General features: G+C 43.8%; 1 protein-coding gene and 1 pseudogene across 3 annotated transcripts in view; both read left to right on the forward strand.

The window, feature by feature from the left end:
• RYK (receptor like tyrosine kinase) overlaps positions 1 to 1421 on the forward strand; it is a 100220-nt gene extending 98799 nt beyond the window's left edge. For all 3 annotated transcript variants that reach the window (XM_004278928.3, XM_033404064.2, XM_049710537.1), the window contains one exon: positions 986 to 1421. In XM_004278928.3, the coding sequence (XP_004278976.1) occupies positions 986 to 1097 (112 nt within the window). In that variant the 3' untranslated portion in view covers positions 1098 to 1421. The remainder of the gene's footprint in view (positions 1 to 985) is intronic.
• Positions 1422 to 3355: 1934 nt separating this feature from the next.
• LOC117196296 (tropomyosin alpha-3 chain-like) lies at positions 3356 to 14339 on the forward strand (annotated as a pseudogene).
• The last annotated feature ends 1765 nt before the right edge of the window (positions 14340 to 16104 follow it).

Here is a 16104-nt window from a genome sequence, read left to right on the forward strand (position 1 = left end):
GTGAACTGATATACGTATAAGGAAGATGTTCTGGTCTGGTGAGTGGGATAGTTCCTGTTTCCGGCTTTTATCACATAGCTAGTCTTCCCATATAATGGGATCGGAGTGGGCAGGAGGCTGTTCAGGGGTGATTGAGTCTCAGTTCCAGTATCCCCTGAAGGTTTTTTTTTTTTTTTTTTTTTTGCGGTATGCGGGCCTCTCACTGTTGTGGCCTCTCCCGTTGCGGAGCACAGGCTCCGGACGCGCAGGCTCAGCGGCCATGGCTCACGGGCCCAGCCGCTCCGCGGCATGTGGGATCTTCCCGAACCGGGGCACGAACCCGTGTCCCCTGCATTGGCAGGCGGACTCTCAACCACTGCGCCACCAGGGAAGCCCCCCTGAAGGTTTTTATACTGTGGCAAGGCGGCAGCTTTTGCACAGATTTTACTGTAGATCCAGGATTCTTACAGTTTAGTTAAAGGTTCCTCTTCTTCCAAGTTCTTTCTTTCCGAACTCAAATACAGTTGACCCTTGAACAATGTGGGTCCACTTACGTGTGGATTTTTTTCAGTGATAAATACTACAGTACTACATGGTCCATGGTTGGTTGAATATGCGGATGAGGGGGAACTGGGGATACGGAGGGCTAAACTATAAGTTATGCACAGATTTTTATGCAGAGAGTCGGCACCCCTCACCCCTGTGTTGCTTAAGAGTCAACTGTACAGGATAACACAGGTTATTATTTTGACTATGTTTTAGGTAGTTATATACAATCTCTATTTGCTGATATATTTTGACATGTTGCAGAATTGAAATCCACAGATATCATCCAGATAATTCATTTTAGCTCTGCCAACAGATAGTAATATTGATTGATTTTTTTAATATATCGTCCTCTCCACGCCCACATTTAGATAGACAACATAACTGGTATCATATTGACCAAAAGGTTAGGAGTACTATATCATCACTAGCCAAATTTTCTGGTCTTGTCACTCTGCAGATTTGCTGTGATGGCTTGTTGCTGGGCCTTAGATCCGGAGGAGAGGCCCAAGTTCCAGCAGCTGGTCCAGTGTCTCACAGAGTTCCATGCAGCCCTGGGGGCCTACGTCTGACTCCTCTCACAGTCCCCCAGCGTCAGGAGGAAGGAGCCTGCCAGGGCTCACTTGCAGCCGGTCACGGATGCCGCATACGCCACGCAACGCCGCAGAAGCACATTTGTCTTCCAGAGCACCGTGCCTTAGGAATGCTTTAGAATCGGAACTATCTAAGGCAGACTTAATGATGTCAAATATTTTCTAGATATCACTTTCATTAGGTTGAACTGAAAATGTTTTTGTAAATTTTTTGGCCAAAAATTTTTTTAAACATAGTTAACTTTGGACTAGGGGTACATTCTTACAAAATAAATAAACAGTTTTTAAAATTGTTTAAACACAGGTATTTGGAATAGCTACCTTAGTGCAACTGCTTTTTATTTTTTTTACTTCATCAAGGTAATGTAGGTGATTCACCTTTAAAGTTTTTTGTTTGTTTGTTTTAATATTTATCACTAGTCTTGGGAATGGTTTGTCTTCAAGATGCAGTACTTTTTCTTAGGAAAAGAAAAACAGAAAAAGATGTCGGTTTGCCTTGTACAGGAAAAGGCAATATTGGAGGAGGAACACTGAAAGAAAAGCTAGAGGGGAAAAAAAGAGAAAAATACTTATTAGAAACTGCCCTTCCATGGAGAATTGTTCTTTATTTTTTTAATGAAAAGGAGTTCTCCTTTCTTATTTTGGGGGAAGTAGGAGCTGAGTTCATTGAAACATCTTAATTTTGGCAGAACCTAGCATTTCTGTGAGCCAGAAGTGGGTTTGGGACAGGTCAGTAGTGAACAGTGGCGATCTTATTTATTTTTACTCTCTGGAAAAGGAGATAACACAATTCCAGAAAGTGAAATCTTGTTTCTAAGGTTAGGAATTCCTTTTATTGCACCTAGAATAGTGCCATGCACAGAATGGGTGCTTGAGTTGTTTTGAGTAAAAAAATGTAAACAGGTAGATTTTGTACCTATCTTCAAGGCTGGCTTAAGTATAAAATGGTTTTTTAAAAACACCTGAGAAATTAAAGGATTTGTTTTATATTATGACAGTATTGAAAATATTGTTCATAATGAATGATTGGTTGTGTCTGGTAAGTCTTTGAACACACAACAGCTAGATAGCCCTGTTTCATTTCATGGGTGTCTCACTCAGACTCCCAAGCCCTAGCACGAGTGCAGCTGACTCTGCTCAGCCTCCAGGTTCTAATAAAAAGTTGAGATTATTATTACAAGGAAGTATTACAGCACTGAAACTTTTCTCCAGAGCCGTTAAATTCAGGGTATGTATATATTTATACTTGGCTAGAGTTGGCCTAAGGCAGAGTTGAATGGACCTCTTAAATAGCTAGGCATGCATGTGCCTGCCTCTGCTCCCATTCTCACAGGTACATAGGAGAGAATGCGTAGCAGTTGGAGGCTTTTGCTGTTCTTAAAGGAGCTTTATGAATCAGCAGCACATCTGGGAAAATAGCTCACATGATACGTGCTCTGTCACAAGCAGGCCAAGAGCATGATCTTTCTGTATGCCATTTATTAACACTGGTTCTTTGGTTTTATGAAATACTCAGCCCCCTAAGGGGCCAGCTTTTTCAAAGCTCTTTGAACTTTGTAAGTTAGAGAAGTTTTGGTTGACAACCTGCAATCTTAGAAGGCATTCAGTCAACAAATATTTATTTATAGCGTTTATTATGTATTATTATGCACATGAAGTGAGTGGTTCCGCTCTAGCATCCCTTCCAACATTCAGTGCATTTTTTTAATATGTTCAGGTTAGTGCATTTTTTATATATCACAGTTCTGTGCACAAGATCGGTTCAAAGAAAAAAGTGCTGTCATTGACTTCTGTCCCAAATTACCATGTAGTAAGAGGTGCTCTCAGTTTGCTTGGATGTGTGGTGCCTTTAACCATATCTCTGTTTGTAAGCTGTTTTATTTTATGTATGTATATTTGTTTTAGAGGTGGTTTAAGACTTTAAATAGATTTTTCTTGCAGAACTACTTGGAGTCACTGACTTCAGTGAAAAGAGCAGTTACGAGATTTCCATGGCTGGGCTTTTTCCAGTGGTTTGTGAATATTACTGAATAGATTTTGTAGAAAATGTAATTTTTATAGTAAAGAAGCAAATTAGCAAAGCACTGATGTGGTATAAGCTGGTCCTAGTGACCAAGAGCTCTATTATATTCTCTCCTTTCTCGTAACACCCACATTGTAAGAAAATTTTATTTATAGAAGTAAGGAGGATTGGGTTATTCATTCATTATGTATTTATTGAGCGCCAACTGTATATCTGGCCTTCAAGGTATGCAGGGAACAAGACATGATGTTCCTCCCTTTCTAGGTCTCACATTCTGGTTAGAAGAAGCAGATAATGAATATAAGTAAGATTTTGGTAAGTGCTATAAAAAAAAAGTACAGAGTGGTATCAGAGAATAACTTTACATGTCTTTAGTCAGGCTTCTCTGAGCAGGTGGCATTTGAGCTGAGATCTGAGTAACAAAAAGCCACCTATGAGAAAATCCAGGCAGAAGGGACATAATTGCAGAAGCATTAAAGCAGGAATGAGCTGGCCTCCAGTGTCAGCCCTTCCTGTTCCTCCTCCAGCTGCTGCCACTGGAAGAAGAGAACAGAGGCCAATGTGGCTAGAATGTAGTTAGGGAAGAGGTCTGGGAGATGTAGGAACAGACATTGGAGCAGGGTTGGGGGTGGTTGTAAGCCATGGGACACATTTATATTCTAAGTACAGTGGGATTTCATTCAAGGAGTTTTAAAAATTTTTTTAATTTAATTTTATTTTTTAACATCTTTATTGGAGTATAATTGCTTTACAATGGTGTATTAGTTTCTTAGTTACAATGGTTAGTTTCTTAGTTACAATGGTGTGTTAGAATCAGTTATACATATACATATATCCCCATATCTCCTCCCTCTTGTGTCTCCCTCCCACCCTCCCTATCCCACCCCTCTAGGTGGACACAAAGCACCGAGCTGATCTCCTTGTGCTATGCGGCTGTCAAGGAGTTTTTAAATAAGGGAGTGACGTGATCTGATTTGCAGTTTACAGATTATGCCAACATTTTTGTGAAGATTAGACTGTAGGGAGGCAAGGGTGGAGGCAATGAGACTATAAGAAACTGTTGCATAGTTTAGGAGAGCAAAGATAGTGGTTTTGGACTAACAGAGTAGTGCAGGAGATTGGGAGGGGCAGATTGGACCTGGATCCATTGGATGTTGGAGGGTGGGGTGGAGAAGGAAAGAGAGTGATCAGGAATAACTAGTTGGTTTGGAGCTTGAACATATAGTCTGGCTGTATGGCCAAACTATATACTGAGATGGAAAAAAAAAAAACTAGGAGGAACAGGATTTTGCTTTAGCAGGGGGAATTAGTAATTTGTTGTAAGCCATGTTCGAGATGCCAATTGGTCATCTAAGTGGAGATTTTGAGTAGATAGATGAGAACCTGCAGCTCAGGGAGGAGGTCTCATTGAACATATAAATGTAGGAGTGTAACATACAGACCATATTTAAAGCCATGATATTGGATGAACTTGCTTCGGGAGCCAGTGTAGATGGAGAGGAGGTCTTGGGACGGGGTCCTGGTAACTCCAACTTTTAATGATCTAGTGAAGGAAGAATAAATAACAGAAAAAGAGAAGAAACCACTACAGTTGGAAAAAGCAACAACAAAAAAACAGGAAAAAAGGAAAGAAAGCATTTCAAAGTGGAAGAAGAAGCCTGTATGGGATTTGGCATTATGCAATTATTGACAGAAGCAGTAGGGATTGGAGCAAGTGGAAGTGTAAATACTAGGTGGGACAGTAGAGACCCTACTTGAAAGTTTTGCTGTGAAGGGAAATGGAACAGAACTAGAGGAGATCAAAGAAGTATTGGGGTGGGGGGTTGTGGGGGCAGGCACGGGACATGTTTGTTTTCCAGGAAATGTTTCACTGGTGATGGGAATGAGCGAGCAGAGGGAGAAAAATCCCTTTGGGTGTGGAATACTCTTCGTTCTTGTCATTTGATCTGCAAGCATGAAGGCCTCTCCGCTCTAGCCACCAGCCTCTCGTTTTGGTAAAGGTTATGTTTTTATTGGGGGAAAATGCGAGGGTGAAGGGAGGTGGTACACAGAACTTTAAACGTTTCCATTATATGAAAACCTGCCTTTGTTGAGGTTGCTTCCTTAGGACCTGAGACCTGCCATGGTCTTGCTTACCATCATCATCTTTTGGCCTCTTGCCCTGAAACTGCTGGACTGGCCTTGGTCTGTATCCCACCCAACCAGCCTCTGCCAGAGTAATGCTTCCTAAAACTGAGCTGTCCCTGCTCAGAACCGTTCAGCCCCTTACCAGAGCCTGCAGAGTGGAGTTCAGAGCACCTAGGTGTACACAGCCTCCACTCATCTCTGCTGTGTCCCCTCCTGCTTCACCAGCTTACCACTTTCCTGCCTGAGCGTGGTGCTATTTCATGTGTCCTTTCCTATGCCTGTGCCACACTCTACTCCAGACTGCCCAGTGCCCAAGAGACTCCCCTGACACCTCACCCCGCTCCTCCAGGCTCTGCCATAGTTGCTTTTCAGCCTTGTTCCCTGGGTTTACATTCTGGCAAAGCTAAGATGGGGGCTTATTTTTACCACTTGGCTGTTTATATTTCTTGAGGATAGGAACTTGTGTTTCACTCAGGTTGAATCTCCACTGCCTACTTAGTGCTTGACATATTTTAGGGCTGAATATTTAGTGAATTGGTAAGTAAAAACACCTAAATTTGCACATGAGAGCAGTTAGGCTTTAAAAAAAATGGTAACTGTAAAACATCTCATTTAAAGTACTGTGTTCTATTATAATGTGGTATTTATATTCAAATTTAAAGGGTTTAAGTTTTATGTAATATAAACCAATAAAGCATGAAATAAAAGGAGACAGATTGGTAGGGAAGACCATATCCCACCCCATTGCTGGCTTAAGCAACCCCCAGCCCCACCCCCAGCCACCTTTTCATTGATACTTCATTTTCCCTTCTTTCTTTGGTCGCAGAAACAATTAGCCTGATTGCAAATTCTGTTTCGTACTTCTATAAGGTCAACTTTATTTGGAGTTGTACATGAAATAATCATCTCAAATGAAGTAATTCATTGACTTGAGTGGAAGATTCTTTTCCAGGTGTTACTCTCCCATGCCCTGCACCTCCACCCATACGATAAAAAGGAGGTGATATAATTTATGGGGCTAGAAAAGAAAAACATAAACAGTTGCTTGTTAATAATTTTTGTTTCTACGTTCATTTTTGCCCTTAATAGTTCAGAATAACATTGAACTTAATCCTCTGGGACACATGAACATCATGCATAAGTGTACTGAGAACATACATTTTATATATAAGTAAACTGAAACTCTGGGCCTTTGTTTTCTCTCTCAGAGTGCTGTTCTTTAAGGATTAAGGCTGACCAGGCCTAAAGGGTTTAATGGGAGATGTCTTCTAACCCTTCAAAGAACAGATGTTAGAATCGTATTTAAAAAAAAAAATGGGGAATCGATTATAGTTTAAAGGATTCCTCTTTGAGCAAATAATAATATGCCATTGGCGGAGAAGCGACCGCAGCTCCGGGCAGAGGAGGCAGGAACCCGAAGGCGAGCAGGGGCCGGGCGGCACCATGGCCGGGATCACCACCACCAAGGTGGTGAAGCGCAAGACCCCGCTTCTGCAGCAAGCAGGCCAGGGACGCGGGGGAGAGGGCCGAGCGCCCCCTGCGGAAGTGTAGGAGAAAGGCGGCCCGGGAACAGGCTGAGGCGGCCTCCTTGAACCATAGGGTCCAGCTGGTTGAAGAGCTGGACTGCGCTCAAGAGCGCCTGGCCGCTGCCCTGAAAATGCTGGAGGAAGCCGAGAAAGCTGCTGATGACAGCGAGAGAGACATGAAGGTTACTGAAAACCGAGGCTTAAAAGAGGAAATAAAAATGGAGCTCCAGGAAATCCAACTCAAAGAAGCTAAGCACATTGCAGAAGAGTATGAAGAGGTGGCTCTTAGGTTGGTGATTATTGAGGGAGACTTGGAAGGCACAGAGGAGCGAGCTGAGCTGGCAGAGTCCGGTTGCTGAGAGACGGATGAGCAGGTCAGACTGATGGACCAGAAGCTGAAGTGTCTTGAGTGCTGCTGAAGAAAAGTACTCTCAAAAAGAAGACATATGAGGAAGAGAGAAAGATTCTTACTGATAAACTCAAGGAGGCAGAGACCCGTGCTGAGTGTGCTGAGAGATCGGTAGCCAAGCTGGAAAAGACGGTGATTTGGAAGATGAACTGATATGCACCAAAGAGGAGCACCTCTGTACACAAAGGATGCTGGACCGGACTCTGCTTGACCTGGATGAGATGTAGAGCGCCCTAGTCCCGGCCTGCGCTGCCCCTCCCTCTGACCCCGACCGCTGAGGCCAGCCTGCCTGAAGCTGACCTTTAAGCTGAGGGCTGAGCTTTAACTGGAAAGCTGCTTTCTCCTTTTGCCACGTCTCCCACCCCTACCCCTGTGTCCTTTTCGCCAAACTGTCTCTGCCTCTCCCCAGAGATTCCATTTGGGCTAGAGGCTGAGCACCTTTGGGAACAACGTTTAAGGGAACGGAGCACAATGCTAAGTGTCTTCAAAAGCATGCTGTGATGTATGCATTTTGTAATTATCTTTTTTGTTGTTGGTGTAGCAGCCATTTGTAAAACATTCCAGATACTTCCATAGTTCTGAAGCAGCAGTCTAATCCCTTTCTCACTTTTGGAAGGTAACTTTTCAGCTTAATACATATCGCCCTCTCCATAGAGGAGGGAAAAAGGTATGGGCCTGCCTTCCTGAGAGCCAAACAGCCCAGAGAAGGACTCCATTTTGGGAAGCCTCATTGCTCTGCAAAAAGTCCCCACCAAACCAGAAAGGTGATTGCAGAATGAGTTAGCCAAAACAAAACAAAAACAAAAAAAAACCACTGTTCAGATTTTCAGCTTTACAGTATTTTGGGGCAACTTTTTTTTTTTTTCCATCAGAAGTGACCAAACGAAATTAAGATGGTGAGACCTCTGAGACGAAATCCTTGTCCCAGCTCTACCCCTTTCCCCACCACCCACAGAATGGATCATGTGCCCCTTATTTTGAGGTGACCACTTATTTGCTCTCCCGCCTCCTTGAAAGAAAGGAAAGAAAATTATGTTTTACCGCTGATTTAGCCATATGAAACTCATCACCCTTTTCTGGGTCTGAAGCTGCTGTCTCTAAAAGTGCCATCTCATTGTACATTGTGTCAGTGCTGGAGAAATCTTGAATAGCTTATGTACAAGTGTTTTTAAATTTTATATTATTTTGAAACTTTGCTTCTTTGGGGCTGGCAGTGTGCTGGTCTTTTAAAGTTTCTTTCCCTACCCAATCCCCCCTTTTTGGTGAGGTTTCGGTGAGGTCAGTTAGGTGTGCATCCTTCAGCAAAATTGGCTTTAAATGAACTCTCCTTTGGTGTCGTCTCTTTGGGGGCCGACTGGGAGAAAGAAGAACCAATAGTGTAACTGTTTTGATACTGAACATTGATAAATGTCTTTTTGAAATAAAGAACCAGGCCCTCCAATAATAATAATAATATGCATTTGCTCGTATTTGGTTCATCAGTGTTTTAAAACTAAAGCATTTTTTAGCGATTTGTTTTTAGAGAGGGGTAAGCACTCCCTTGGCAGTATACAAAAATTGGGAAAAACATATATAGTTTGAAAATAAAATAACTATTTACCCTTTAAACAAAAAAATTGACGCTGACTCCATGGTGTCTGAATGTTACATTTGGAATCAACTTTTTGTGTCTTTCGGAGTCTACTTTTTTTTTCCTTTTCCTTCTTGGCTCCAAGAATCAGCCCAGGCTGATGTTAGATAGGCGTGCATCATTAGGGATAGCCTTTGGCTGCAAGTGATAGAAATACCACTATAATCACTTAATGAAATACAGGTTTATTTCTCTCGCATAACAATTCCAGAGAGAGACAAACCAGGGCTCGTGCTGTGATCCCAGGATATCATCCATTACCCGCTACCTCCATTTTTGCTGCCCTGTCATCTTTAACATGTTTTTGTTCTAAGGGGACCCCCAGGGCCTAGACTTTTAGTAGGCAAGAAGATGAGAAAAAGATGAAAGGCAAAAGACACGAGTTACTTGAGTCTTTTTTGAGGAGACAACTTTCTCATAGTATACTTCCACCAACACCTTACTGGACAGAACTGTAGCACATGGGTACCCCAAGCAGTCCAGCATCTTGGGAAATTGGTTTTGTTGGATTTTTTTAAACAGCTTTATTGAGATTTGATTCACGTGTCACCCATTTAAAGTGTACAGCTCTGATTTTCAGTATATTCATAGAGTTGTGCAATCATCACCACGATTGAATTCATTTTTACCAACACAAAAAGAAAGCAACCCCATGCCCATTAGCAGTCACTCCTAATTCCATCCCCACCCCTGCCCTCAGCAACCACAAATCCATTTTCTGTCTCTCTAGATTTGCCTATCCTAGACCTTTCATGTAAATGGTATCATACAATATGTGACTTTTTATGTCTAGCTGCTTTCACTTAGCGTAACATTTTTGAGGTTCATTCATATTGTAGCATGTATCAGGGTTTCATTCCTTTTTATTGCCAAATTTTCCATTGTAATGGATATATATATATATATATATACACTATTCATTCATCAGTTTGTGCACATTTGAGGAAACTTTTTAGTTGAGCACATTCTTACCTTGAACAAAATTTGGCTTCCATTGGTAGGAAAATAGGGATGGCTGTTGGTGGGCAACTAGCAATGTCTGCCCCTGTGCAGAAATGGGGTAAGGGACTGGTATCTGGCCTCCTTTAGCAGTATATCACTGCTTCAGAGTATTGTCAGTATGAGAGGAAGTGCAGTGGTTATGAAGTCTTTGCCAATGTAGAGAGTGCCCAGTCAGCTAGTTTTCAGGTTGGTAAGTACTGCCATTATTTGAGGAGAAATCCTGGTAGGTATTACTAGGTAACATTTTAGCCTCTATGTCCAGAAAACCCTACTATACCATCCTGATCGCTGGTACTTTGGCCTCGGCCCTACTGTTTTCCACGAGTCCATAATTCTGCCACCACTTTATAGATTTGGCCTTGCAGGGATATTTTTGTTCTCCTCGGTGTTTGGCCTGCGGTATCTCCCACCAGGTGCCTTTCCTCTAGCTTCATGGTCTGACTACCTAGGGCCTTTGGAAGTAAGCTAGAGATTAGCTATCTGTCTCCATAAATATTCTTATTAAAAGATCTTAAACATTTGTTTATTCATTTAATGAAATATCACATGAATCTACTGGACTATATTTTATATGCCTTTTTAAAGACTCTTTGCATTCATGTAAGGTTTGTTAATTTTGAATTGGAACTATTTGGTGATAGCATTACTTACTATATATCTAAGGAACACCTTAGATGTTGTCTCCATAACTCAGAGAACAGGACATTCTGGACACTCTGGTAGACTTGAGGAGGAATTGGTCATAGGCCCTGGCCCCAGAAAAGTACTAGAGTTCATATTCTGAATGAAGTTCCTCTAACTCTGACTCGCTCAGGCCAGAATGGGTTTGACTTGACTGTAATCTCTTCGTCAGGAAGTGCAATGTCCTGATAAACCTGTGTTTAAGTTTTGTGTTGGGATCTCTAGGCAGCGTCCCTCTGGCCTTTGCTCTTTTTTTCCCCTTAGAAAGACCCACACATGACCTGACTGAAAGGAGGGCAGCTTTATTTGACCTGACAGGCATTCTTGGTCAGCTAAGCAGACTCTTGTCTTGTGGAAAGTACTCCCTAGGGTCCTTCTTGCCTGTTCTGGGAAGGCAGGAAGAGGAAGAGACAGGAGACCGCAGCCAGGTGCTACGCGCTTTGTGAAAATCTGGGACTGGCTCTGCCCTGAGGCCCTGCCCCCATCTCCACTGTCCTTGCTGGCCACCTTGGCCGTCTTCCTACTCTTCAACATCCTGTTGCCAGCCTCACCATCTGGCTCATGTGTCAAATGTCCCTCTGAAAGGAACCTCCTTCCCTTTCCATGGGATACAACATTTCACGTGCATTAAACAATAAGATTTAAAAGTAGATATAAAGATTGCTTTTTTCCCCATAACCATCTTAGCATAGCATCGCATTTTAAAGCTGAAAGAAGGGTAACCTAACTTTTGTTTTAGGAAACTGAATTCAGTATCACTTCCCAGACACAGGATGAAAAATAGGCTTTTTCTCATGATGATTTTTAGGGAGGTGGGTGGTTTTTTCCAGGAAGGGGAATTAATTTATTGGAGTAGTCACTAATGCTCCAAAAGTGGGCACTTTAATATATATCTGTCTAATCAGTGAATGGGTTTTTGTTTTGTTTTTTAGATCTGTGGGCAGTTTGATATTAGAACATAGTGTTCAAGGCAGAGAGTAGCAAGAGAGAACGTGCCAGGGGTAAACGGCAGATGTGTCACAAAGGGCCTAACATACTGAGAGGTTTAGACTATGTTCTGTAGGTGACGGAGATTCAGTGGAAGGCCTCCATCAGGTAGTGATGTGGTCACATTTGTTTCAGTGATGTTAGTGGCAGGTGCCCATTGCTGACTATGTGTCAGGCATTGTGCTAGTTGCTTTTCATGCATTATCTCATTGAGTCCTCACAATCCTGTTAAGTAGTATTGTCACCTCCATTTTGCAGTTGAGGAAGGGAAAGCTGAGGTGGGTTGCACAGGTAGTATGTAGTGGAGCTGTGAATTTAATCCAAGGAGTCTAATCAGAGCACGGAGAAAAGGACACCAACCATTGAGTTAAGGGGAGAGGACCACAGTGGTGTGTAGAACATGGTGGGAGACCCTGCTTGGTGGTCTCCACATTTGTTGTGCCATAAGACAGGATTGTTGAGAGTGAGAGGTTGGATGAGGGCCTGATAAACATGAGAGTTGGAAGCTTTGACTAGGGGAAATTTGCAAGGGAGCTGATCAGGATCAAGTGCAGGTGGACCTCAGCTGAGGCCTGGAGATGGGACTGCCCTGATGGGTTACGGCATTTTTCTCCACACATTTGACAGTAGTAGAATCTGCTGTAACAAGGAGTGGGTTAAATATGATAAATGTTTATTTCTCTCTCATGTTACAGTGCAAAGGGAGGAGGGTGGAGTGCCTCATTTTTCAGGACCGCTCAGGGTCCTCGGGCCCTTCCATCTTGTTCCACCATCCACAGACTGTGGCTGCATGGCCAGAGCTGGGCTTTACACATCAGTGTTCCAGCTCCTGAAAGGCGGTAGGAGCAGAAGTGGAAAGCAAATAATTTCCTCTTAGGTAAGAGAGAGGGAAGTTGTACACATCACTTCTGCTCACATTCCATTGGTGGGAACTTAGGCACCCGGCTGCAAAGAAGTCTGGGAAATGGGTCTAGCTGGGCAGCCATGTCACCAACTAAAACTCTAGTGTTGTGGAAGAAGAGGAGAATAGATCTGGGGCCCAGCTAGGAGCCCGCCACAGGAGAGAAGGCTGACTGGGGGGTTGATGGAGGATTGTGGGTTTTCTGGACAGGTGTGAGGAAGGCAGTGCAAGAGAGTTTAGGGTGTTGGTAAGATGTAGTTCAGATGGTCAGCTGTGAGCTCCAGCTGGGCAAGGTAGTTAGACCAGAATATTGAAGGCCTGGAGCCTTGTGTCTAAGAGGTTGCAGCATAGATGTGAGATGAAAAGGGTCAGTAGTTTGTGGGTAGAGTGTGATCTGGCGTTGGGTCTAGAGGTGGCCTAGTCCTGGGAGATGGTGGAGCCGTGGGTTTGGGAGGGCGACACGGTGAGACGGAGGTGTCCAGAGGTGAGGTCTTCCCGGAGCGTATTCAACGTTCCCTGCAGGGGCCAGACTTGCCACCGTAGCACACAGTTCCCTCCACCATCTGGCCCTGCTGTCCCCCTCACACACACCTTCTTCCCCTCCCTTGCTCTCTACTCACTCACGAAGCCAGTGGTTCTTAGACACACATCCCTTTTGTGCCTTCACACATAATCTCCCTTCCTGTAAGTGCTGCACCATACCCCCACTTCCCATCCATCCAGGTAACCCCTCACCTGCAGAAACCACCATGCATGTCGTCTCTCCCAAGAGACCGTCCTTTTAAAATTTAATTTTTAAACTCTTTTTGCAGCTTTATTGAGGTGTAATTGACAAAAGTTATATATATTTAAGGTGTACAACGTGATGGTTTCATATAAATATACATTTTGAAATGATCACTACAGTTAAGCTAATTAGCATTCATCACCTCACATAGTTACCTTTTTTTTTTCCCACTATCCCCCCTCCCCCTTCCTTCTGGCAACCACCTGTTTGTTCTCTGTAGTCTGTTTCTGTTTTGTTTGTTCTTTTGTTTTTTAGATTCCACATATAAGTGAAATTATACAGCATTTATCTTTGTCTGAATTATTTCACTTAATATAATCTATATTGTTGCAAATGGCAAGATTTCATTCTTTTTTATGGCTGAGTAATATTCATGTGTGTGTGTGTGTGTGTGTGTGTGTGTGTGTGTGTGTGTGTATACACCACATCTTCTTTATCTGTCCATCTATGGATGGACATTTCAATTGTTTCCATAGTGTGGCTATTGTGAATAATGCTGCAGTGAACATAGTGATGCGTATATGTTTTCAGATTAGTGTTTTCCTTTTCTTTGGAAAAATACCAGAAGTGGAATTGCTGGTTTGGATGGTAGTTCTATTTTTAATTTTTTTGAGGAAACTTCATACTCTTTTACATAGTGACTGCTACACCAATTTACATTCCCGCCAATAGTGCATGACAGTTTCCCTTTTCTCCACATCCTTGCCAAAACTTATTTGTGGTCTTTATAATAGCCATTCTGACAGGTGTGAGGTGATATCTCATTGTGGTTTTGATTTACATTTCCCTGATGATTAGTGATGTTGAGCATCTTTTCATGTGTACGTTGGCCATCTATATGCCTTTGGAAAATGTCAACTCTATTCAGGTCCTCTGCCCATTTTGTAATTGGGTCATTTTTTTTTGATGTTTACTTGTATGAGTTATTTATATATTTGGGATATTAACCCCTTATCATATATATGGTTTACAAATATCCTCTCCCATTTATAGGCTGCCTTTTTGTTTTGTTAATAGTTTCCTTTGCTGTGCAAAAGCTTTTTAGTTTGATGTAGTTACATTTGTTTATTTGTGCTTTTGTTTCCCTTGTCCGAGAGGCCGTCCTTGATCCCTAGCCTTATAAAGCCTCCTCTTGGCTTCTCTCTGGGTATCAGCTAGCGTCTTCCTCTGCTTATTTATAGTTTGTAACTGAAGCTTACATACGGCCAGTTTGGCCTTCCTAATCCTCTATGTACACACTACGTATCTGCAACTAACCGGCCGTTTCTTTGCTTATATTCATATCAAATTTCTGAGACAGGCCATCTCACTGGCCCAGCTCATCTCATCCTTTCATACCAGAGCATAGCTAACCTGTGTATTACCTACCATCAGCGGATCAGTCATGTGCAGGAAAGCAGAATGAGCAGATCTAGAGCTTGCCCAGCTGCTTCCCATGCTGCATTCAGTGCTGTGGCTGTGACGTGTGGGCACGAGGCACCCCATCATGGCTTTATCTTCCTGGCAGGCCTTGCGTATAGGAGGGGTTTTTAGGGAGATACAATTTGGCTGTTTGTCCTCACCACTCAGGAATAAATTTATGTTGTACCAAAGGGATTCGATCAGCTGGTTGAGTATTTGGTCGTTGGTCTGTTTATTCAAGTAGAACACTGAGAAGCTCTGCCAGGCCCTGGGAATGGAGAAGGCTAGGAAGCCACCCTGTTCTCACAGTCTAGTGGGGGTAGCAGAGGAGGACAGAAGAGGGGGCTTAGGGTGTGTAACCAGCCACTTATGGTACAATGAGTATGGGAGGAAAGGCTCTGAAACTGTGGGCACCCCCAGGGTTCCAGCCCCAGAGAGCCTTCCTCGAGGGCCTGGTAAAAACCTGCGAAGCCTAAACACTTGGAGAGGGCATCTCCAGAGACGTGGGGTGGCCCCTGGAGGGGCAGTGGCCCCCGTTCTAAGGGGGAGCGGCTCGAGCCACTGTCTGTGGGATCAGAATGCTGCTAGGTTTGTGTGTGGATTACGTGCACACGCGCAGCCCTTGTTCATCTGAGTGGCCATCACTTCCGTCCTGGAGTTTGGTTTTCTAATTGGTGTGAGGAGAGCCTGTGTCTGTGAACTTCTGCTCCCCACCGCCCCGGCCCCCCCAAACCCAGTGGCTCAGACCACTTTGGTCCCCGGGTATGACTGCAGCTTTGCACACACCCTGAGGCTGAGCCTCAACCTGACGGTAAGGAAATCGTTTGTGGCATCAGCTGGAAGCCGTCTGGCTGCCCTTCTCCCTTTGCTCCCCCCATTTTTATTAAAACTTTTCTTTGCAAATCCAGTTCTTTCTATCCAAGAATTTGTTTGTTGGAAAACAAATACTCCATTTCCCAGAGATAAAAACCAAAAATGCCCATCTTGTGGAAAGCTGCATCACATTAGGTCAAGGGGGACTTCTCAGGATGGTGAGAGCAGTCTGGCCTGGCCTCCTGGCCCACACTACCGTGGTTGCACCCAGGGCAGGAGCTGGGGAGAAGTTGGGGGGTCAGGCCTGAGGTGGTCCCACGAGGCTGGACCTCCCCCAGGAGCTTCAGGTTTGACCCTGAACCTTTCGGGGAAGTCCCTGCAGAGGCTGGGCAGGAGAAGCGGCCCCTCTCACGCTCCCATCCGGAGGCCCTGCCCACCCTCTGCCCCGTCTCAGGAAAACAGACACCTGCTGTCTTTGCAGAGATTTCCCAGGCTTGGAGAAAACCCTCTGGGCCATCACACGCTCACTGAGTACATGGCTTACTGGGAAGTCTGCTATTCAGGTGACAGTGTTCAGTGTCCCTTGGTCTGAGAGACCAGCCTTAGTTCCCCTCTTTCTCTCAGCCCCTTGCTAATCCCCTACTTCTAAAACGCATCCCTGCACCTCCACTTCTCTTCACCGCGTCACCAGCACTCTGG

This window comes from Orcinus orca, chromosome 5, assembly GCF_937001465.1.
Source record: "Orcinus orca chromosome 5, mOrcOrc1.1, whole genome shotgun sequence".
NCBI classification, from domain to species: Eukaryota; Metazoa; Chordata; class Mammalia; order Artiodactyla; family Delphinidae; genus Orcinus; species Orcinus orca.